Genomic DNA, 25,834 nt, shown 5'->3' on the forward strand with positions numbered 1-25,834 from the left:
TAGCAGGCATCGCCTGATGGGACTTGTAGTCCCATCGGACGATGCCTGCACAGACCACCGGAGCCTGCACAGACCACCGGCAGGCCGGCACAGCCCCCCGGCAGGCCGGCACAGACCACCGGAGCCTGCACAGACCACCGGCAGGCCGGCACAGCCCCCCGGCAGGCCGGCACAGACCCCCGGAGCCTGCACAGCCCCCCGGCAGGCCGGCACAGACCACCGGAGCCTGCACAGACCACCGGCAGGCCGGCACAGCCCCCCGAAAGGCCCGTACAGACCCCAGAGAGGCTGTACAAGGCAAAAATAGGGTTTTTCTTATTCCGATACCGGAAGTGCCATAGACTTGAATGGGACTTCCGGTATCGGAATCGGCGATACCCGATATTTTTTTTAGATCGGCCGATACCATCCGATCCGATACTTTTAAGTATCGGACGGTATCGCTCAACACTACCCACCCGATCTTACTAAATGAGGTGACCATGCAAATGTTCACAGAAGAACAAAAATTATTTTTAAATAAACCAATTTCTAAAGAGGAGATACTCTCAGCCATAAAAAATTCCAAAAATTGTAAAGTCCCCGTTCCGGACAGCTATTCAGCTGAGTTTTTAAACTCCTACCCCCAGAGGTTACACCAATACTGGAAGAGTTAGCCAAAACCAGGGGAAGTCAAAAAACCAGGGGAAGAGTCTTGAGGAGATCATTTGCATATTCCCAGTGCCTTCTGGGATAAGTGAAGAGTCTCCGCGAGCTCAACGATCACTGGGTTTTGGCCGTTGCAGCTGAAAAGAGGAAATCGGAAAACCAGGGGAAGAGTTTTGAGGAGATCATTTGCATATTCCCAGTGCCTTCTGGGATAAGTGAAGAGTCTCCGCGAGCTCAACGATCACTGGGTTTTGGCCGTTGCAGCTGAAAAGAGGAAATCGGAAAACCAGGGGAAGAGTTTTGAGGAGATCATTTGCATGTTCCCAGTGCCTTCTGGGATAAGTGAAGAGTCTCCGCGAGCTCAACGATCACTGGGTTTTGGCCGTTGCAGCTGAAAAGAGGAAATCGGAAAACCAGGGGAAGAGTCTTGAGGAGATCATTTGCATATTCCCAGTGCCTTTTGGCTCATCTTTCATTGTTTTTAAGAAATCTCAAGATGGAAGAGGCCAGGAGCCATTTGGTGAGCTGCATTTCTTGCTACATGTTCACAGATTTACCTGTGGAAAGGCCAAACTTCACATGCCAAAAATGCAAGCTTGTGTCCCTGTTGGAGGAAAAGTTGCAAAATCTCGAAGAGAGGTTAGCTACGTTGAAGATCATTAAGGAAGGTGAAGAGTTCTTGGACAGAGCAGAATTATCTCTTCATGTTACAGAAAGAGAAGAAATTCGAAGTGCACCTGAAGAAACAGAGGAATGGAGACATGTGACCCAGAGAAGCAGGAGGATCAGGAGGCAGTCAGCACCCATACTGCTCAGAAACCAGTACCAGGCTCTCACGCAGGAAAACGATGAAGAAATACATCAGGATAAGACTTTGCCAACAAACAGCAACCTTGTACGCCTTCAGAGTCCTCCTGGATGGAGAAAGAAAAATGTTGTGAAGAAGAAACGGAGAGTGGTGGTCATGGGGGATTCCCTGTTGAGAGGAACAGAGGCCGCTATCTGCAGACCGGATATAACTTCAAGAGAAATGTGCTGTCTTCCAGGTGCAAAAATTAAAGATGTGTCTGACAGGATATCAGGACTCTTCAGACCTACAGATGACTACCCATTCCTGCTACTACATGTGGGGACAAATGACACCGCAAGAAACGACCTGGAAACCATCTGCAGAGACTTTGAAGACTTAGGCAAGAAAGTGAAAGAACTGGGAGCACAGGTGGTCTTCTCTTCCATCCTCCCAGTGGATGGCCATGGAACAAGGAGGTGGAATAAGATTCTGCAGGTGAACAACTGGCTACGTCGATGGTGCCGTCAGCAACGATTTGGATTTCTGGATCACGGAATGAACTACTTATGCGATGGACTACTTGCTAGAGATGGGGTGCACCTTACGAAGACTGGAAAGCATGTATTTGGAAGTCGCCTTGCTACACTTGTTAGGAGAGCTTTAAACTAGAACAACATGGGAAGGGAAGCAAAAGGCCAGAAAAAGCCATACACCTGACAAATGCTATTGAGAACTCTGCTATTAGAAGTGGAAAGGAAGAACAAAGACGAAAGAATCTAATTAATACAAATATTGGAGAAAAAGAAACCAATCACAAACTAAAATGTTTCTATACTAATGCACAAAGCATGGGCAACAAACAAGGAGAATTGGAACTACTAACACAGGAAAAGAAATATGATGTCATTGGAATCACTGAAACTTGGTGGGACAATACACATGATTGGAATACAAGATTAGAAGGATACAACTTATTTGCAAGAAACAGACTTGATAAACGAGGAGGGGGTGTCGCATTGTATGTTAGAAACGCATATATCTGCACAGAGATTGAAGCTTCAGAGACTGGGAGTTCTGTGGAAACTGTTTGGGTAAGAATACAAGGACAGAACAATGGAAAGGACACCATTGTAGGCATTTACTACAGGCCGCCTGTGCAAGCTGAAGATATGGATGAACTCTTTATGCATCAAATGGCCAAGTTCTCCAAAAAATATGACATAGTTGTCATGGGAGATTTCAACTATCCAGACATTTGTTGGGAATCTCTCTCAGGCAAAACTAACAGGTCAAGAAAATTCTTATCCTCTCTTGCTGACAACTTTATCTTCCAAAAGGTAAGGGAGAAAACAAGGGGAACTGCTACCTTGGATCTAATCCTTATAAACAGGGAGGAAATGGTTGAGGAGGTAAAAGTGGCTGGGACCCTAGGAGGTAGCGACCATGCTATTTTAGAATTTTGGATAACTAGAGGCGGAAGACCTGTGAAGACTCAGACGTCAAAGTTAGATTTCAGAAAGGCAGATTTTAAGGGATTCAGAAAGAGAATTGGAGGGATCCAATGGCTGGATATCCTTAAAGACAAAAATGTCCAGGAAGGATGGGAAATCTTGAAAAATGAAATTCTCAAAGCACAGTTGTTAACAATTCCGAAAAGAGGGAAGAATAGGAAGCATTTAAGGAAACCAGGATGGATGAACACAGAACTTAAGCACATGCTAAAAAGGAAGAAAAAATGTTTATAAAATGGAAAGAGGGAGGCATATCTAAAGAAGAATATAATGCTGTCTGCAGAACCTGCAGGGCACAAATCAGATTAGCTAAAGCTGAAAATGAATTGAGGCTTGCAAGAGATGTCAAAAGCAATAATAAAGGATTTTGGGGATATGTCAAAAGTAAAAGAAAAGTCAAAGATGCTATAGGATTTTTACAGGATGAAAATGATGAAATGGTAAGACAGGATGTTGAGAAGGCTGAACTTTTAAATTCCTATTTTGCATCTGTTTTCTCTCAGAAAGGAAATGTAACATCAACTGTTATTCACTGTCCTATTAAGGGAGTAGAAGAATCCAGGATATCTATAAACAGAAAGATAGTGAGGAAACACTTAGCTAACCTAAATGAATTCAAGTCTCCAGGTCCAGATGAATTACATCCCAGAGTACTGAAGGAGATAGCAGAAGAAATTTTTGAACCCCTCTCCATAATCTTTGAAAATTCTTGGAGAACAGGAGAAGTGCCAGAAGACTGGAGAAGAGCAAATGTTGTTCCTATCTTCAAAAAGGGGAAGAAGGTGGACCCAGGCAACTATAGGCCGGTGAGTCTGACTTCTATACCAGGAAAGATCTTTGAACAAATTATTAAACAACATGTATGTCAATGCCTGGATAAGAATGAAGTGATTAAACAGAGTCAGCATGGGTTTGTAGCTAATAAGTCATGTCAGACTAACTTAATTTCCTTCTATGACGGTATCACTGATTGGGTGGATCAAGGAAATGCTGTAGATATAGTATATCTTGACTTCAGCAAAGCATTTGACAAAGTCTCTCATACAATCCTTATTGAAAAAATGACTAAGTATGGAATGGACAAGGCAACTGTTAGGTGGATTCATAACTGGCTTAGTGATCGGACCCAAAGAGTGGTCGTAAATGGCTGCACATCCAGTTGGAAGAATGTCTCAAGTGGGGTACCACAGGGCTCTGTCCTGGGCCCTGTATTGTTCAACATCTTTATCAACGATTTAGATGAAGGAATTGAGGGTAAACTGATTAAATTTGCTGATGACACAAAGCTAGGAAGGATAGCTAATACTAGAGAAGAGAGAGAGAGGATTCAAAAAGATATAAATAAACTGGAGAAGTGGGCAGCAACTAACAGAATGGTTTTTAACAGGGAGAAATGCAAAGTACTACATCTGGGCAATAAAAATGAAAAAAGCATATATAGAATGGGAGGAATAGGGCTAAGTGACAGCACATGTGAAAAAGACTTGGGTATACTAATAGATCACAGACTGAATATGAGTCAACAGTGTGATGCAGCAGTAAAAAAGGCAAATGCAATTCTAGGATGTATTAACAGAAGCATACAGTCTAGATCACGTGAAGTCATTATTTCCCTCTACTCCTCTCTGGTCAGACCTCATCTGGAATATTGTGTCCAGTTTTGGGCACCACATTTTAAAAAAGACATCAACAAACTGGAGCAAGTTCAGAAAAGAGCGACCAGAATGGTGACCGGTCTGCAAACCCTGTCTTATGAGGAAAGGTTGCAGGATTTGGGAATGTTTAGTTTGCAAAAGAGAAGACTGAGAGGAGACTTAATAGCTGTCTACAAATATCTAAAGGGCTGTCACATTGTAGAAGGATCAACTTTATTCTCATTTGCACAAGGAAAGACTAGAAGCAATGGGATGAAACTGAATGGGAGGAGACACAGATTAGATATTAGAAAAAACTTTTTGACAGTTAGAGTGATCAATGAGTGGAACAAGCTGCCATGAGAAGTGGTGAGTTCTCCTTCAATGGAAGTCTTCAAACAGAGGCTGGACAGACATCTGACTGGGATGATTTAGCGAATCCTGCTTTGAGCAGGGGGTTGGACAGATGGCCCAGGAGGTCCCTTCCAACTCTACCATTCTATGATTCTATGATTCTATGATTCTAAAATCCTTAAGGGGGATCCTCTATTCCCTTCAGCCAACAGGGCTTATATCAAGTTGATTTTAAAGCCGGGAAACAGTCTCACATATTGTCCACTTATAGACCCATATCATTAATCAGTACAGATATCAAGTTAATCTAAAAAATAATGGCAGATAGATTAGCTATGGTCCCTCCAGACATCATCTCCCACACTCAGGCAGGCTTTACAAAAGGTAGATCGGCAACCTTAAATGTGCGAAAGGTTCTATTGGCACTTGATAGGGTCTACTCTGGCGAGACCTGTCCTGGTGGAAATGACACCCTGGCACTGGTTACTATAGACACAGAAAAAGCGTTTGATAACGTTAAGTGGGAATGGCTATTCAATGTCTTGACCAAAATGTCTTTGCCATGCCCCTTCCTTGAATATATACGCGCTTTAAATCGTTCCCCTAGTGCACAGGTCTATACCCCAGGTTTTCTTTCAGGCCCTTTTTCTCTAAAGAAGGGCACCAGACAAGGGTGTCCACTTTCCCCACTTTTGTTCAATCTGGCAATCGAGCCATTGGTCCGCACCTTATCAAATCCATCTATTTGTGAGGGTATACGGATCAATAAAAAGGTGCTACAGTCAGCTTTTTTTGCGGATGACGTTATTCTGTTTATGGCTAATCGAAAAGATCATTTATCTAAGGTTTTGACCCTACTTAAGGAATTTGGCACATACTCGGGTTTTAGGATCAATGTAGACAAATGTGAACTTTTGCCGCTAACAAAGAAGGGGCAATCTATGCTATGGAAAATCCCTTTGGGAGGCATTACTGTTGCCACATCCTATATCACCTATCTGGGTATCAAAATTGGCAGGACATCTTTGTCTTTATATAATTTAAATTATCCCCCCCTGCTGACCAAAATTTCAAACAAATTGAAATCGTGGCAAAATCTCCCGCTCATGGGAAGAGCCCATCTTATTAAGATGATCAGTGCGGCCAAACTGATGTACCCTCTCCAAACATTGCCCCTCTTGCTCAAACACTCTGATATTAACTTTCTAAATAGCCAATTTATATGGAAAAATAAATGTTCCAGAATTAGCTTATTGAAATTAATGGCCTCTAAAGAGGATGGAGGTATAAATTTCCCTTGTATTAGTGTCAGGAACACCGCACTGCACTTGCTCACTGAGCCAGTGCGCGTGTCCTGAGTACAAAAACTGTGCACAAAGATACCTGCGGAGCGGGACAGCTGTGGTGACGATGTATGCTCCAGGCTCACAGGACCTGAAGCACGTGACTGCTGGGGGCGTGGCCTAAGCTCCACAGAGCTAGGAGCTGCAGGGAAACTCCTAGAAAGGTAACTACTGGACAAAGTTACCAAGGAGCATAGACAGAAACCAGATCAAAGCACGAGATTGCACGACAGTACCAAATGGTTAGACAGAATGGATAGTCAGGACGTAGCAATAGATCAGAAAACCAGAACGGGCAATAGACAGTACAATAGGGACAAACTGTAACGGAGTAACGATAGCCAAGCCAGGAGGTCAGAACCAGAAAGGACAATTGTACCAAAACGAGAGACGGAGTGCAGAGTGAGTGGACAGACCGGGTCATACACGGGAAGCAAACAAGCAATGCAATATACAAGCACACCAGAGGGGTCAGACACACAGCCAGAAAAACAGTATAGCTGACAGAGAACCCTGGTAAAGATTGAGTATAAATACCCCTCCCAGATCCAGAAAGAGGCCACGTACACTTAACCCTGTGAGTGCAGGGCAAGAACCCTGTTCAAACCATGACAGTACCCCCCTCTTAACGGGGGGCCACTGGACCCCCAGGCTTGTCTGGGTATCTTGCATGGAAAGCCCGCACCAGACGATCAGCATGCACCGAACTGGCCGGAATCCAAGACCGATCCTCCAGAGAGTACCCCTTCCAGTGTATCAGATACTGAAGTCTCCGGCGCACCCACCGGGAGTCAACAATGCGCCCTACTTCTTACTCCAGCTGCCCCTCTACCAGCACTGGTGGAGCATTTGATGAGGGATCCTGTCTCACCATCCCCACAGGCTCTAGCTGGGACCTGTGGAAGACATCATAAATTTTAAAGGTGGGCAGCTGCAGTCGGTAGGCTACTTGGTTAACAACCTCCATAACTTTGTATGGGCCAATAAACTTGGGGCCCAGCTTTATAGATGGTATCTTAAGCTTGACATTGCGGGTGGATAGCCACACCTTCTCCCCTACTGCAAATGCTGGACCTGGCCCCCTCCTCCTGTCAGCAAACCGCTTATAGTTTTCCTGGGCCTTGGAAATATTCCTCTGAACCTCCCTCCAGAGAATTCTAAGACGTTGTGTCGCACCCTCAGCTCCAGGACAACCTGAATCCATGCGGGAAAACTCTCCAAAATGTGGGTTAAACCCATAGTTGATCTGAAAGCGAGACTTCCCAGTAGATTGACTCACATGACCGTTGAACGCAAACTCTGCCATGGGCAATACCTCACACCAGTCCTCCTGCCTGGAAGAGGCCAATCATCTCAGAATCTGCTCCAACAATTGGTTTGTGCGCTTCGTCTGTCCATTAGACTCTGGGTGGTAGGCAGAGGAGAAGAACAACGAAATCCCCAGCTTTTTGCAAAAAGCCTTCCAGAACCTGGCCACAAACTGTACCCCTCTGTCTGACACCACATTCATAGGCACTTCATGCAACCGAATTATATGATGCATAAATAAGCGGGCCAGGGTTTCAGCAGATGGTAACGCGGGGAGAGGTACAAAGTGGGCTTGTTTTGAGAACCTATCCACCACCACCCATATCACCGAGTTGCCCCTGGAAGGAGGAAGATTTGTGATAAAATCCATGGACAAATGTGTCCATGGTCTATCCGGAATTCGCAAAGGCACCAACTCCCCTGCCGGCCGGACCTGAGAACTTTTAGAACGAGCGCACACCCCACATGCAGTCACAAACTTTTTAATATCTGTTACCATAGAGGGCCCCCAGAAACCCCTCGCAATTGCCCCTGGGTAGCTGCAATCCCAGGGTGAGCACTCAACATAGAATCGTGAAATTCCTGCATAAGTCAGAGACGGAAACGTTCCGGTACAAACAATTTACACGGGGGTTTACCACCCGGAGCCAGAGCCTGGGCCCCAAAAATCCCTCTCTGTAACTCAGATGAGATTTCGGCCACCACTACTTCTGGCTGAAGAATGGAGGAGGGAGGTTCTGGAGGGGACACCGAATCAAAGCTTCGGGATAAGGCATCAGCCTTGATGTTTTTAGATCCCGGGCGGAATGTGATGGTAAACTGGAATCGAGAAAAAAAAAGCGCCCACCGAGCTTGTCTGGTGGTCAATCTCTTGGCAGACTCGATATAGGCCAAATTTTTGTGATCAGTGATGACTGTAATGGGATGAACGGCCCCCTCCAGGAAATGCCTCCATTCTTCAAAAGCCAACTTTACCGCCAACAACTCTCTATTGCCGACATCGTAATTTCTCTCGGCAGAGGAAAATTTTTTAGCAAAGGCGCAAGGCCTCAGATTAGTAAGGGTAGGAGGGCCCTGAGACAAAACTGCCCCCACCCCTACTTCCGAGGCGTCAACCTCCACGACAAAGGGTCTTGACGGGTCGGGTTGTACCAATACAGGGGCTGAAGAAAAGCACTTTTTTAATGTCATGAAAGAATTTTTTGCAGCTACAGACCAATTTTTTACATCAGCTCCCTTGAGAGTGAGGTCCGTTAGAGGCTTTACCACCTGCGAGAAGCCCTTAATAAATTTCCTATAAAAGTTAGCAAAGCCCAAAAATCGCTGCAACCCTTTCAAGTCATGAGGCTGCACCCAATCCGTAACAGCCTGGACCTTCTTAGGATCCATGCGGAACCCCTCCCCTGACACAATCAACCCCAGAAAGGATACTTCTTGCATGAAAAATGAGCATTTTTCCAACTTGGCATACAAATGATTCTCCCTCAGTCTCATGAGAACCATCCGCAAATGGTGCAAGTGAGACTGACTGTCCACCGAGTACACCAGAATGTCATCCAAATAGATAACCACAAAACGACCAATTAAATCAGAGAAAATTACATTAATAAAATTCTGAAAAACAGCAGGAGCGTTGGGGAGACCAAAGGGCATAACCAAGTTTTCGAACAGCCCTTCAGTCGTCAGGAATGCTGTTTTCCATTCGTCCCCTTCCCGGACTCTTATAAGGTTATATGCCCCAAGTAAATTCAGTTTAGAGAGCCACTTGGACCCGGTGAGTTGGTTACATAGATCAGGAATTAGGGGGAGAGGGTATGTATTTTTCACAGTAATTTTTTTTAATTCCTGAAAGTCGAGGCACGGCCGCAAACCACCATCTCTTTTCTTAACAAAAAAGAAGCCCGCTGCCACAGGTGAAACAGAAGGCCTAATATGCCCTTTGAGGAGACTCTCGGTAATGTACTCCTTCATGGCTAGACGTTCGGGCCCGGACAAATTGAACAGGCGAGCCTTGGGTAACTTGGCTCCAGGGACTAGATTAATGGCACAATCAAAGGGTCTATGGGGTGGTAGCGCCTCAGCCTCACTTTCAGAAAATACGTCTTCAAAATCTTTCAGGTACTCCAGAATACCTTGCAGATCGACACAGATTTTACTTGGGTGACAAGAGTTGTCAAGTTACAGCATAGACTGTTACCCATACAACCCCACTGAATGATCTCCCCCGTGACCCAGTCAATAGTAGGATTGTGACGTTGAAGCCAAGGCATACCCAGTAACAGTCCAGCCGGCAGATTATTTAGAACAGAACACCTTAATTTTTCCACGTGAGTGGAACCCACTTTCAGAGAAAAGGTATCAGTCATGAAACAAATTCCCTCCTAGGTGATAGGAGAAGAATCAATTGCCACGATTTTAACAGGATCTTTTAACCTGACTGTCCCTATCTTATGAAAAGTCACAACTTTGGCATCGATCAGATTAATAGAAGAACCATATTCAACAAAGGCGGTAGTCACAACCGGACCGCCTGTAAGTTCTAGTTCCACCGGAAGCAGAATTTTAGTAAGTGAGGAAAAGGGTACCTGGGAGTCTGGGCAACCTCTTCGATTGTTACCCAGACTCAGTCGTTTTCCTGACGGCTTCACTGAAGAAGGGCAAGAAGGACAGTTCCTTCTCCAATGTCCAGCGGATCCACAGTAAAAGCACAATTGGTTGTTTCTACGGCGTCTCCTCTCTTTTTCCTTCAATGACGTGGCACCAACTTCCATGGGATCAGGACTAGATGCAGAGTCTCTCAGATTGGAGAATAAAGGGGTCTCCTACAGCATTACCCCTCTTGCCCGCAACCTACGGTCCATGCGGACAGCCTGGATCATAGCGTCCTCCAAAGAATCCGGTGGAGGATGAAGGGCTAGGGCATCTTTCAAACGTTCGGACAGGCCTCTACAGGACAAACCCCGGAGGGCAGCATCATCCCAGGAGACCTCCGCTGCCCAGCATCTGAACTCAGAGCAGAACCACTCGGCCGAGTGTTTCCCCTAGTACACAATCATCACCATATCATCGGCTAGCCTCACACGATCGGGTTAATCGTAGATATGCCTGAGGGCCTCGAAGAATGCATTCACTGACATTCTCTCAGAGGAGGTAGGGGGAAGGGAAAAAGCCCAAGCCTGAGGGGAGCCCCTTAACAAAGACAAAATGACCCCAACCCTCTGACTCTCATCCCCAGGGGAGCGTGGCCTTAACGAGAAGAGTTTGCACCCCTCCTTAAAATCCTTAAATGTTTTTTTATCCCCAGAGAAAAAGTCAGGCAATTTAACAGTTGATTCAAGGGAGATTAAGGAAACATCTGGGGTACCCTCACCCTGGGCCCCAGAAGGAAAAGAACCCTGCATGGCATCAGCAACCTCCCTTTGAACCTGTTGCTGCGATTGAGCTGGGGTTCGCTGCTCCACAGACAGATTTTGCATCATTTGATTGAGGCTATTCACTTGCTCACAGAGAGTCTGCAGCAGATCCATGACTCAAGGAAATAAAAAGTGCAAACCTTGTTTAAATGTTTTGGGTCAGCTATAATGTCAGGAACACCGCACTGCACTTGCTCACTGAGCCAGCACGCGTGTCCTGAGTACAAAAACTGTGCACAAAGATACCTTGCGGAGCGGGACAGCAGTTGTGACGATGTATGCTCTAGTGTTGTGAGTTCATTTTCCCCTTCACCATTGAGGTCTGATGAACTCCCTCTTCTGGTGAAGGAAGGTAGTGAGGCTGATTACCAAGCACCTGAGCAGAATGATGATGACTGGGTGACTGGAATTACTGACTGGATATAAGGCAGCCGACGCCCTTCTGTCTTGCGGGTGATCTCTCTGAGGGATTCTAGGCGACCAGTCTGATTCCTGCTCCTCAAAAGCTAAGTTTTCTGCTCTGCTTTTTGCATTTGTGTTTTGGTTTTGTTTTGTTTTGTTTTTCTGGATTTCTGCCATTCCCTTCTGGGGTGAGCTGAATTCCTTTTTGCTCTGTCTTCAGAAAATACCTGAGTACTGATATAGTCTTTTTGAAGCCTAGCGTCTTCAGGGCTTTTTTCCCTATCAGTCTGTTGGCTCTTGTTTTTGATAGGATTTTGGCGGATTGCAGACAGCAGCTTTTTCTATCCTGTCCTATTTAGTTAGCTTGGGCCCCATCATTTGCTCAGCCTATCTTTCTATCTGTGTGAGTGTTTTTTCATCTTGCTTCACCATCATTATATGTTGGGGGCTGCCTATTGCTTTGGGGTCTGCTCTGGGGCAGTTTAGATTTCCCTTTCTGTCTTTAGGCTATTTAGCTCTCCGGCTGTGATCGAGGGGTCTAGGGCACCGTAGGAACCCCCCACGGCTACTGCTAGTTGTTGTTGATAGGTTCAGGGGTCTGCAATCCGTAAGCTGTCAACTTCTCTGGTATTCTGGACTTAGCTAGTATTTCTGTTTTTGCCTCCTACGGTGACTCATTCATAACAGAATCACCCGCCATACCGCAGATCCTAGGGTACTCAATAGCAGGAAAGAATTGTAAAAAAAAAAAAAAAAAGGTGTGTATATTTTTTCCTCTATATCTCTGAGGCCGTAGGGGAATTTTTTTTTTCTCTCAATGGAGATAAAGCAATTGTCTGATCGTGTGGAGCAGCTTGCTGCGGAAGTGCGGGGAATTTCCGCCTACCTTGCTCATTCACATGCTGCTGAACCAAAGATCCCTACTCCTGATGTGTTTTTTGGGGATCGGTCTAAATTTTTGAATTTCAAAAATAATTGTAAATTATTTTTTGCCTTGAAGCCTAACTCGTCAGGGAGCTCCGCGCAGCAGGTTAAAATTGTCATCTCTTTGCTGCGTGGCGATCCCCAGGATTGGGCGTTTTCTTTGAAACCAGATGATCCTATTCTGACTAATGTGAATGCATTTTTTCAAGCCTTGGGGTTGTTGTATGACGAACCTAATGCTATTGATCAGGCTGAAAAGACCCTGTTGGCATTGAGCCAGGGTCGAGATTCTCCAGAATTGTACTGTCAAAAATTCTGAAAGTGGGCGGTCCTTACTACCTGGAATGATAATGCCTTGGCAGCTCTCTTTCGGAAGGGTTTGTCAGAAGCCGTAAAAGATACTATGGTAGGATTTCCTGTTCCCTCTGGTCTTGACGATTCTATGTCATTAGCCATTCAGGTTGATCGGCGTTTACGTGAACGCAGGACTGCACGAGAGGTGTTGCCACCTGTTGAACAAGTGTCTGAACCTATGCAATGTGATAGAGTTTTGTCCAGGGAGCAACGTCAGGAGTTCAGAAGGCGTAATAAGCTGTGTTTTTTTTGTGGAGATGCCTCGCATATTATTTCTGTCTGTCCTAAACGAGAGAAACGTTTTGCACACACATTTTCTGTGGGTGGTGTTCAACCTAAGTTTCTTCTGGCAATAACTCTGATCTGCTCCCTGTCCACATTTTCCGCCAAGGCTTTTGTGGATTCGGGAGCAGCCCTGAACCTAATGGACTTGGATTTTGCTAAACGTTGTGGGTTTCCGATGACACCTCTGCGGACGCCTATCCCTTTGAGGGGGATTGATGCTACTCCTTTGGCGAAAAATAAACCTCAGTTCTGGACCCAGGTGGTAATGCGGGTCGCCCCAGACCATCAAGAAAATTGCAGATTTTTGGTGTTGCATAATTTGCATGATACCATTGTTCTGGGGTTTCCCTGGTTGCAAATTCATAATCCAGTTTTGGATTGGAAATCTGTGTCTGTGGTGAGTTGGGGTTGTCAGTGTGCCCTTAGTGAGGCTCCGTTTTTTTCCACCTCTCCTCAGTCGCATGATGTTCCTGACCATTTGGCGGACTTTTATGATGTATTTAGTGAGAATGAGTCTGCGTCTTTGCCTCCTCATAGGAGTTATGACTGTGCAATTGAACTGAGCCCGGGGTGTAAATTTCCCAAGGGTCGGCTTTTCAATTTATCTATACCCGAGCAGGAGGCTATGCGATCCTATATTAAGGAGGCGTTGGAGAAGGGTCATATTAGACCATCCTCTTCATCCTTAGGTGCCGGGTTTTTTTTTCGTGGCCAAAAAGGATGGTTCATTAAGGCCTTGTATTGATTATCGTGCCCTCAACAAAATTACTATTAAATATCAGTATCCGTTACCCCTGATTTCGGATCTATTCTCCAGAGTTAAAGGTGCTTCCTGGTTTACCAAGCTTGACCTCAAGGGGGCGTATAATCTTATCCGCATTAAGCATGGGGATGAATGGAAGACGGCGTTAAATACTCCGGAGGGACATTTTGAGTACCTGGTGATGCCTTTTGGGCTCACTAATGCCCCTTCTGTCTTCCAGTGCTTCATGAACGACATTTTCCGAGACTTTGTGGATAAATTTTTGATTATCTATCTGGATGATATTTTGATCTTCTCCAAGGATTGGGATTCTCATGTGGAACATGTTCGGACTGTGTTCCGGATCTTGAGGGAGAATTCCCTGTATGTCAAAGGATCTAAATGCCTTTTTGGGGTACAGAGGATTTCATTTTTGGGATTAATTTTTGTCTCCGTCAACTATTGAAATGGACCCGGCCAAGGTACAGGCCATTTATGATTGGGTTCAGCCCACTTCTTTGAAGGCCCTCCAGAAGTTTTTGGGTTTTGCTAATTTTTATCTCAAATTTATAGCAAAATTTTCTAGTATTGCCAAGTCATTTACTGATCTGACTAAGAAGGGTGCTGATGTGTTGAATTGGTCTCCGGAGGCTGTTTCTTCCTTTCAGGAGCTGAAGTGAAGATTCACTTCTGCCCTTGTTTTGCGGCAACCTGATGTCTCACTCCCGTTCCAGGTAGAGGTGGACGCTTCTGAAATTGGTGCAGGAGCTGTTTTGTCCCAAAAGGATCCTGTCACATTTAAAATCCATAATGTGTTTCATAAGTCCTTGTTGAAGAGGTTTGTTGAACCAGTTGTTCCTGGGGTGGCACCTCCGGACCCTGTATTGGTTGAAGGTAACATGGAATATGAGGTAGAGAAGATACTGGATTCCCGTCTGGCTAGACGGAGACTCCAGTATTTGGTTAAGTGGAAGGGTTATGGTCAGGAGGATAATTCCTGGGTCTCTGCCTCTGATATTCATGCCAAAAGATTGGTGCGTGCCTTTCATCGGGCTCACCCTGATCGCCCTGGTGGCGTGGATGAGGGTTCGGTGACCCCTCCTCAAGGGGGAGGTACTGTTGTGAGTTCATTTTCCCCTTCACCATTGAGGTCTGATGAACTCCCTCTTCTGGTGAAGGAAGGTAGTGAGGCTGATTACCAAGCACCTGAGCAGAATGATGATGACTGGGTGACTGGAATTACTGACTGGATATAAGGCAGCCGACGCCCTTCTGCCTTGCGGGTGATCTCTCTGAGGGATTCTAGGCGACCAGTCTGATTCCTGCTCCTCAAAAGCTAAGTTTTCTGCTCTGCTTTTTGCATTTGTGTTTTGGTTTTGTTTTGCCTTGTTTTTCTGGATTTCTGCCATTCCCTTCTGGGGTGAGCTGAATTCCTTTTTGCTCTGTTCAGAAAATACCTGAGTACTGATATAGTCTTTTTGAAGCCTAGCGTCTTCAGGGCTTTTTTCCCTATCAGTCTGTTGGCTCTTGTTTTTGATAGGATTTTGGCGGATTGCAGACAGCAGCTTTTTCTATCCTGTCCTATTTAGTTAGCTTGGGCCCCATCATTTGCTCAGCCTATCTTTCTATCTGCGTGAGTGTTTTTTCATCTTGCTTCACCGTCATTATATGTTGGGGGCTGCCTATTGCTTTGGGGTCTGCTCTGGGGCAGTTTAGATTTCCCTTTCTGTCTTTAGGCTATTTAGCTCTCTGGCTGTGATCGAGGGGTCTAGGGCACCATAGGAACCCCCCACGGCTACTGCTAGTTGTTGTTGATAGGTTCAGGGGTCTGCAATCCGATAGCTGCCAACTTCTCTGGTTTTCTGGACTTAGATAGTATTTCTGTTTTTGCCTCCTATGGTGACTCATTCATAACACTCTAGGCTCACAGGACCTGAAGCACGTGACTGCTGGGGGCGTGGCCTAAGCTCCACAGAGCTAGGACCTGCAGGGAAACTCCTAGAAAGGTAACTACTGGACAACGTTACCAAGGGGCATAGACAGAAACCAGATCAAAGCACGAGATCGCACGACAGTACCAAATGGTTAGACAGAATGGATAGTCAGAACGTAGCAATAGATCAGAAAACCAGAACGAGTAATGGACGGTACAATAGGGACAAACTGTAACGAAGTAACGATAGCCAAACCAGGAGGTTAGAACCAGAAAAGACAATAGTACCAAAACGAGAGACGGAGTACAGAATGAGGGGACAGACCGGGTCATACACGGGAAGCAAACAAGCAATGCAATATACAAGCACACCAGGGGTCAGACACACAGCCAGAACAACAGTATAGCTGACAGAGAACCCTGGAAAAGAGTGAGTATAAATGCCCCTCCCAGATCCAGAAAGAGGCCACGTACACTTAACCCTGTGAGTGCAGGGCAAGAACCCTGTTCAAACCATGACAATTAGGAATTATAACTTAGCTTGTAACATGCGTTAAATTATCCATTGGCTGCACAACAGACACTCATATACAGATACCTCCCTGGAGGCGGATTTGGCACACCCCCTAAAATTTGTCGGCTATTTTGCACGCATGCCTCTCTTCCCTTCCTCATTCTTTAAAACAATCGGTTAGGGGCACAATCTCAACATGGAAGGCGGTGAGGAAAAAGTACAGCCTATCTACCTTTGTGGGCAAGCCCCGAATTCCCTCAGGGTATAGAAAATAGACTGTTTAATGCCTGACGTCAAAAAGAGATTATTAACATCTCGCACCTCCTCCACCCGACGGAGGCTGTTCTGAAGTACTTGAGAAATTTTGTCTGCCGTCCTCTCATTCCTTCCAATACAAACAAATCAAACGTTCAATTATGTCTAATCTACAAGATGTTAAATTCGAATCAAACCATAATATGCTTGACAACTTGCTCCATTACCCTACTGGGACCCCTTCCATCTCCACAATCTACTCCATAATGAAACCACATTTATTAAACCCTCATCCAGATACTTTTTACAAATATTGGGGGCAACAATTAGAGGATGTTGAAACTCCCTCAATTAGAAAAGGATGGTCTCTTTTCCGGAAACACATAATAAACGAGACATGGAGAGAGACTCAATTTAAAATCATGCATGGAGCTATTTATGCTTTAAACATCCATAAACCGGATGCTAAGTCCGATAGACTTACAGCTTGCCCTAGATGCCAGCGGCCCAGCTCTGATTTATTGCATGGATTGTGGTCATGTAGTAACATAATCCCATTCTGGGATTTAGTTTCTGCACTGATCGGCAACTTATGGAGCAATGTAAAGACACTGTCTATGTCAATGGCGATTTTATACTATTGGGGGGAATTTGGAAAATGGGGATTATGGAGGGAAGGGCCCCCCAATACTAGCACACACCATATTGATTTTGGCCAAAAAGTTAATTCTCAATCACTGGCTCGATCCTTTCATCCCGCAGCTGCCGGAATTGATAGCCCAACTGCATCAATATATGGCTGTTGAACAAGGAGATGCACTTACAAATAAAGAGGCACAAGCAGGCAAATTTCTTAAAAAATTGAGTCAATTTACTGGAAAGTTTTGTAGCATTGATGAAAGTCGGAAAATGATCAGTCCTTTTTCCTCCACTAGATGTTATCTTATGGAGAAACTTAAGAACAACCTAGGACCACTTCGGTTGCCAGATGAATGCACTTATCAGAACTGAGGTGGGGTTTTTACTGGTTGTAGGGGTGGGCAACTTAGACTGCTGGATGGGCCGTATGAGGCAGCTTGGGAGAGGTCCCCCCTTCCCTGTCACCTTCCCTTTCCTTTCTGTTTTACTGTTGTTTGATTTTTATATTGCTGTTAGTGCTATTAGCAATGTCTCATAGGAAGCACAGTATTTCAAGGTTATCTTTTCTACTTTTAGAGAGAGTCATTCTTAATCTAGGCCTTCAGCCTACGAATGCTGTGATAGTAAATACAATACATGTTCGTCATGAATAATGCTACCTATGTTACCACCTTTTGTTACCAAAAAATTTCAATAAAAATTTATATATATAAAAAAAAAAAGAGGTGTGACTTTTTTTTAATGTAAATGTTCTATTTTTATTTTATAATCTGTAAGTAAAACAGGAAAAAAAAAGTCTACCGCCCATCCTCCGTGTGAGTCCTTTGACATGATAAGCAGATGCGATTTGTGCATAAAACACTTCAAAAACTCTGGGACATGAAAATGTTTTTCTGCTTCATTTTTTTAAAGATTTATTTTATTTATAACAGTAAAGGACAAGAACATGTAGATAAAGCAAATAAAGTGTCATTTTTAACACGTGAAAAGGAGAACACTACTTTTATGATGGAGTAGAACACTTAAAAAATTAACATCTCCACTTAAAAGGACTTTTCATAGCTCAAGTATAAGGCTATGTGCTCACGCTGCGGATTCACCCACGGATTTGTATCTGCAGATCCACAGGTAAAACCGCAGGTAAAATGACCTGTGGTTTTACCTGCGGTTTGCCACCTGGACAATGGAATAGGTGGTAAACCGCAGCAGAATCCGCAGAAAGAATTGACATGTCAATTCTTTCTGCAGATTCAAAACCGCAGCTTTTCCACAGTTGAAAATCCGCAGCATGTGCACAGCAGAATGTAAATCCCATAGACTTACATTGTACTGTACACTGTCTGCAGAACTGCTGCGGATCTGCAGCAAAAAACCGCAGCGTGTGCACATAGCCTAAAAGGGCTTCAGACAGCCCAGGCCCAAATATTATTTATCACGTACACAACAACACCACATTTACTCCCACACTCTTCTCCCGTTCAAACCCAAAGGAAGTAGTACAGAGAATTGGTTGAACGACAATAGTAAACCTAGTAAATTGTCAATTGGGGAAGATGTCTCATAGAATCATAGAATGGTAGAGTTGGAAGGGACCTCCTGGGCCATCTGGTCCAACCCCCTGCTCAAAGCAGGATTCACTATATCATCCCAGTCAGATGTCTGTCCAGAAACAACTGTAATCTCTGTCTCAAGCCAAAGCAACACGGTTTTCTGAAATGTATCTGGCCATTTTCTGGACATTTAAAGTAATTTATAGAACGGGATATTTGTTAACCAAATTGACCAGATGGGATAATGATGGCATACTAGTCCATTTCCACACCATTATAACTACTTTTCTGGTATAGAAAAAAAGTACAGCCTTTTGTACAAAATCTGGACAATATCATTTAAAGTGCATAAGAAGACATATTTGTGGAGAGAGGATCCTAGGAAACTCAAATTTAGTGTGCATAAAAAAGGACCATTCCCAACCACGTCAACTTAGGGTAAGACCAGAAAGCATATATGAAAGTTCCTTGTGCTGCTCTACATAGATATTAAATATCCAAGTTAAAGATTCACAGTTTTTGCAGTTTAATTGGATGCAGTATACGCTACAGTATGTACCAAACTTCTCCTAGAGCTTGTCCTCCAGGGAAGGAAATAATCCACTATTTTCCCCTAGTCACTGGCCATAACCTCTTTGCGACATGCGCGGTACTAGTACGGCGCATGTCGCATCTCCCCCTTTGAAGTGGGCTACGGCGGTGAGCCCACCTCAGAGTCGGGACATGTCAGCTGTTTTCAACAGCTGACATGTGCCCGCAATAGCTGCAGGGGGAATCGCAATCCGCCCACGGCTATTAACTAGTTAAATGCCGAGGTCAAACTCTGACAGCGGCATTTAACAAGCGCTTCCGGCCGTCAGGCCGGAAATACGTGCACCGCTGACCCCCGTCACGTGATCGGGGGTCATCGGTGCGTTGGAATAACAACCAGAGGACTCCTTGAGACGTCTATGGTTGTTGATGCCGGATTGCTGAGCGCCACCCTGTGGTCGGCAATTCAGCTGCATAGAGGCGATCTGAGCATTGCCTCTATGTAGCAGAGCCGATCAGGCTATGACAGCTTCCAGCCTCCCATGGAGACTATTGAAGCATGCCAAAAGTAAGAAAGAAAAAAAAAAGTTTTTAAAAATATGAAAAAAATAAAAATACAAAAGTTCAAATCACCCCCTTTTTGCCCCATTCAAAATAAAACAATATCACAAAAAAAAAATCACATATTTGGTATCGCCGCATTCAGGATCGCCCGATCTATCAATAAGAAAAAGGACTAACCTGATCACTTAACGGCGTAGCAAGAAAAAAATAAAAACACCAGAATTACGTTTTTTGTTCGCCTTGACATTGCGTTAAAATTCAATAATGGGCGATCAAAAGAACGTATCTGCACCAAAATGGTATCATTAAAAATGTCAGCTCGGCTCACAAAAAATAAGCCCTCACCTGATCCAAGACCACAAAAAATGGAGACGCTACAGGTATCGGAAATTTTCTTTTTTTTTTTAACAAAGTTTTGAATTTCTTTTCACCACTTAGGTAAAAATGAACCTAGACATGTTTGTTGTCTATGAACTCGTAATGAACTGGAAAATCATAATGGCAGGTCAGTTTTAACATTTAGTGAACATGGTGAAAAAACAAAACAAAAAAACTATTGTGAGATTGCACTTTTTTTTGCCATTTCACCGCACTTGGATTTTTTTTCCCGTTTTTTTGAGTACACAATATGGTAAAACCAATGGTGTCGTTCAAAAGTACAACTCGTGCCGCAAAAAAAACAAGCCCTCACATGGCCATATTGACTGAAAAATAAAAAAGTTATGCCTCTGGGAAGAAGGGGAGTGAAAAACAGAAACGCAAAAACGAAAATGGGCTCTGGTGCAAAGGGGTTAAGACCAACCAAAGCCTTCAACCACTTCATCAGGACACTGTCGAAAGATTTCATAGTAGACATAGATAGCAGACTGGCTGTGTAACCTGTACATGTTAAGGGTTTAGCCAGATCAGTTCGTCTTAGTAATGACCCCAACTTAGAGAGTCCCAATTACACTTGAAGCAAGCCAAACTTCACACCAAAGGCATGTATGAGCAGGAGAAACTGAAAGAATGTAGAATTATGAAGGTCATATTGATATTTTAAGATATTAAAGATAGGAAAAGCGGATGAGTTAACAAAAAGTCAGACCAAATACTTAACACCTTTCAATGCCCCAAAAAATCAAGGGTAGTATGGTCCACTAGATTAGGTAAAGGGGGATTGTGTTACAGGGGAGTGTATGGGGAAGGTTTGCTTGAGCTTCTGATTTGAGGGGAAAAAGGATTTTGCATATGGTACATTAAAGGTGCTTATGCTCTGTGTGAGTTTTTTGATGTTTATTAAGACTCGACCTCTTGGAAAAACATTTCTCACATTCTGGGCATGAAAATGGCTTCTTCCCTGTGTGAATTCTTTGATGTCTAATAAGATCCGAATTCTGGCTAAAACTTTTTCCACATACCGAACATGAGTATGGCTTCACCCCTGTGTGAATATTTTGATGTGAAGCAAGAGAAGATTTATAAATAAAACGTTTTCCACATTCTGAACATGAAAATGGCTTCACCCCTTTGTGAGCCCACTGATGTCTAACAAGATTTGACTTTGCAGGATAACATTTCCCACATTCTGAACATGAATACGGCTTTGCTCCTGTGTGAGTCCTCTGATGTGTAACGAGACATGATTTCTGGTTGAAAGATTTTCCACATTCTAAACATGAAAAAGGTTTTGCGCCGGTGTGAATTCTCTGATGTCTATGAAGAATAGATTTCTCACTAAAACATTTTCCACATTCTTCACAAGAAAAGGGCTTCTCTCCTATGTGACTTTTCTTATGTTTAATAAGATTTCCTTTCAGATTAAAACATTTTCCACATTCTGAACATGAATATGGCTTTGCCCCTGTGTGAATATTTTGATGTTTAATAAGGGATGACTTGTCAGTGAAAAGCGTCCCACATTCTGAACATGAAAATGGCTTCACTCCTGTGTGAACCCACTGATGTCTAACGAGATTTGACTTATTATTAAAAGGTTTCCCACAGTCTGAACATGAATATGGCATTGCGCCTGTATGAATTCGCTGATGTGTTGCAAGACCCCATTTCTGTTTAAAACATTTTCCACATTCTGAACATGAGTACGGCTTCTCCCCTGTGTGACTAATCAGATGTCTGAAAAGAACTGATTTGTCACTAAAACATTTCCCACATTCTTCACATGAAAATGGCTTCTCCATTGTGTGAGCTTTCTTATGTTTAATAAGTTTTGATTTCCAGTCAAAACATTTTCCACATTCTGAACATGAAAACGGCTTCTCCCCTGTGTGATCTTTTGGATTTATAACACCTCTGCTGTGACATTTATTTTTCCCAACATTCTGTGTTGAATCAGAAGATATGACTTGTTCAAAAGGATCAGATGATAGATCTTTGCTGTGAAGGGCTATATTTGGAATTATGGCATGTTCTTCACATGTGTCTTGTGCATTCCAACGATCATTTGCTTTACAATCTCTAAATATGTGGCATTCCTCTGAGCTCCTGGAACAGTCATCTGACAAGAGTAAAAATAGATTTTTATTAGTCTTGAATAATATCACCTAAAATTTATACTGATAATTTATAACTTTTATATCTAAAAATAGCCATAGAAATTAGGGCCAATTTTGCTAAAATATACTGCTCAAAAAAATAAAGGGAACACTTAAACAACACAATATACTAGGATGTGTTCCCTTTATTTTTTTGAGCAGTATTGTTTATGGAAAATATTACCTCTCCAGAATGTTTCTGCTACAAGTACCATGGAGATCCCCTATTGTTCCACTGACAGATGATGAACCTGGATCAAAGGCTTTTTTCTGCAACATGAATTTAAGCTTTTATTGGCGGCATCTCGTGGTATAAAATTTGTAATCAGTATGCAAGTAGAAATGACAAGGATGGCCACTCACCGTTCCAATGTAGAAAACTTTTATTCAAGGATAAAACTACATAGACTCGGGAGCAATGTGTAGAGTAAAGACAACGGCCGTTTTGCACTCCTGCACTTCAACGGGTCCAGGACCCGTCGAAGAGCAGGAGAGCGAAACGGCCGTTGTCTGTACTCTACACATTGCTCCCAAGCTTTTGTATTTTTATCCTTGAATAAAAGTTTTCTACATTGGAACGGTGAGTGCCATCCTTGTCCTTTCTACTTGCATATTGAATCTTGTTTATCGCTTAAGGATAGAGCACCCGCTCCACCAGGGTTATGGCGTTAAATACCGTATGTGTGGGTGAATTATTACTCTTAGCATTACGAAGAGGGAGTGGTGGTGCAGCAGTGCCGAACCTTCTTTCTTGTGTTGAAAATTTATAATCACTCTTCATTTTGACTTTATGGAAGCAAAATGAACAAAAAAAGAGCAATTCGAGAATATATATATATATATATATATATTTTTTTTTATTTTTTTTTTAAACTGTTCAATGTATTAAAAGTGATGATAACTTTTCTTTTTCTTGGGGTCAATACAATTACAGCAGTACAGGATTTTTTTTTGTATTGGCACTTTTGCATAGTGAATGTTTTTTTTATCACTATAACTTTTTTAAATATTTACCAATAGAACCATATAAAAGCTTGTTTTAGGCTATGTGCCCACATAGCGTTTAAATCCGGACACTGAAAACCGGACTCCTTCCCAAAAATCGCACGGTTTTACCTCGATTATGTTTGCGATTTTGCCACGATTTTCGCGTGCGATATTCAAGCACTTTCCAAGTGATTTGAAGCATCGTTTGGAAAGTGATTGACAGGTTGGTCACACTCGTCAAACATAGTGCTTGACAAGTGTGACCAGGTTTTTACTATTGAGGCCGCCTATGCGGCATCAATAGTAAAAGATAGAATGTAAAGAATAATTAAAAAATAAAAAATTGGGGTATATTTACCTTCCGACGTCCCACGCTGCCATCCCGGGCCTCAGCGTTCCCAGTAATGCCTTGCGAGACCTGTGAAGACGTTGGTCTCGCGTTGCTATAGCGATCTCACGAGACCGCTAGAGTCACGCGAGACTACGTTATTACAGGACCTTGCCGCAAGGCATTACTGGGAACGCTGAGGCCCGGGATGGCAGCGCGGGACGTCGGAAGGTAAATATACCCCGATTTTTTATTCTTTATTCTTTTTTTTACAGGGGTATTGTACCCAGGGCCTGGAGGACAGTCTCCTCTCCTCCACACCGTGGGTACCAACCGCACATGAGACGCTTAACTTTGCGCATGGTGGGCATAGCCACATGCGGGAAGTAAGCAATTCTCATGCATTCCTATGGGTGCGGAATCGCGGCAATTCTTTGCAGTTCCGCACAAACGAATGAGCATGCTGCGATTTTTTCCGCGATGCAATTCCGCCGCTGAAAAAAGCGCAGCATTAGCACAGCATGTGTGGAATGCCATAGGAATGCATGGGGTGCGTTCTGTACAAGGTTTTTAAACGTTTTCGCGCCGAAAATCGCGGCAAAAACGCTTAAAAATCGCATCGTGGGCACACAGCCTAAGGCTAAGTTCACACTAGACTTTTTACAGCTTTTAATGCCTTTTTTAATGCCAATTTTCAGCTGCGTTTTACAGTACCAGCAAAGCCTAGGAGATTTTAGAAATCTCATGCATACAGCTTGTATTTTTGGCATCAGTATTTTGTACTTTGCATGTTTTTATCGGAAATGGAGCATGTCACTTCTTTCAGTGTTTTTTTCAGCACTTTTCACCCATTGAAAGCAATGGGTGATGAAACAAATGCTAACAAAATGATAAATAGCAAGTTCAGCAGTATACGAAACCCTTTTATTTTTGTGATTTTTCCAAGTTTACCATCTTGTCCTGGTCACCTGAGATGTCAGTTTGGATTAGTACAGTTGAATTAAATTAGTGATATGTATAAAGTAGACATTGGCCAACAAAGGTTTGAAACTGAACAATGCCTGTGGCTGACCAAGGTGTGAGGTGCACAACGCGTGAGCAACTCAATGGCAGACCAAAATGTGGAAGTAAACAGTGTTCTACAAACTCAATGCACTGCCAGTGTCTTAGGTAAATTATTCCAGACCAATTCACCTCTCTCAGCTGTAACATTTCTATGTGTATTTTTTCATGAACATATGTCTTGTATTGGTGACCTGTGTTCATGCTCCTGTTGTGGAAGCAAAGTGAACTTTGGTATCCTGAAAACCACACTAAAAATAAGCTTTTGGTGCTGCTTCTTTTCTGCCAAGAGTGCAGCAAAAATACCTAGTGTGAACTTAGCCTTTGAGTTGTTTTGGCATTATCAGTGATACCATTATTTTTTACATACATTTCATTGTTTTTTTTAACCACTTTTTGTGTGGCGGTATGATGACTGATTAGCAATTTGACAAGTTTTTAAATTTTTTTTTGATATGTTCGACAGACGGCTTTAATTCTGTAACCGATTTATAGTTCGTATTGTCCAGGAGAAGCCGATGTCAGTTATCTGTTCCTTTTATTTATTTTTCTTTTTACATAAAAGCTGTGTTGTAATCGGGGAGTGAGGAAACAAACTGAATAAAAAAGGCTCCCTTCTGTATTAGAAACATCTAGAGGCCACTGTTTCTACTGACAGTGGCTTGAGTAATGGAGGGAAGAATTGTGAGGCCATGTAGACAGCTTCCCACAATTAGTGATTAGAAGGAAGAATGGAAAAATCAAGTATAAAAACCTCTGATCTTGGCAGTATTGTCCTCTTCAAGAAAATGAGCTGAAAAGAAACCAACCCTCCTACCAAAGTAACTCTGTAATATTCTATTGTATTTTTTTAAAGCTTTTATTTGTTAAGAATTAGTTATTAAACCGCAGATATACACTGCTCAAAAAAATAAAAGGAACACTAAAATACCACATCCTACATATTACTGAATGAAAGATTCCAGTTGAAAACCTTGATACATCTTCAGTGGAAATGCCTCAAGACAAGAAAATGATGCTCAGTAGTGTGTGTGGCCTCCACGTGCCAGTATGACCTGCCTACAATGCCTGGGAATGGTCCTGATGAGGCAGCGGATGTGCTCATGAGGGATCTCCACCCTGGCATTGATTAAAGCATCAGTCAGCTCCTGGACAGTCTGTAGTGCAACGTGGCGTACGTAGATGGAACGAGACATGATGTCCCAGATGTGCTCGATTGGTTTCAGGTC

General features: G+C 43.3%; 1 protein-coding gene across 1 annotated transcript in view; it reads right to left on the reverse strand.

The window, feature by feature from the left end:
• Positions 1–17,852: 17,852 nt before the first annotated feature.
• LOC141055874 (uncharacterized) overlaps positions 17,853–25,834 on the reverse strand; it is a 57,157-nt gene continuing 49,175 nt past the window's right edge. The window contains exon 7 of the mRNA XM_073552590.1: positions 17,853–22,191. Coding sequence (XP_073408691.1) covers positions 20,933–22,191 — 1,259 coding nt within the window. The 3' untranslated portion in view covers positions 17,853–20,932. The remainder of the gene's footprint in view (positions 22,192–25,834) is intronic.

The sequence above is a fragment of the Dendrobates tinctorius genome, unplaced genomic scaffold, assembly GCF_039654945.1.
Source record: "Dendrobates tinctorius isolate UK_male_01 unplaced genomic scaffold, ASM3965494v1 ptg000192l, whole genome shotgun sequence".
NCBI classification, from domain to species: domain Eukaryota; kingdom Metazoa; phylum Chordata; class Amphibia; order Anura; family Dendrobatidae; genus Dendrobates; species Dendrobates tinctorius.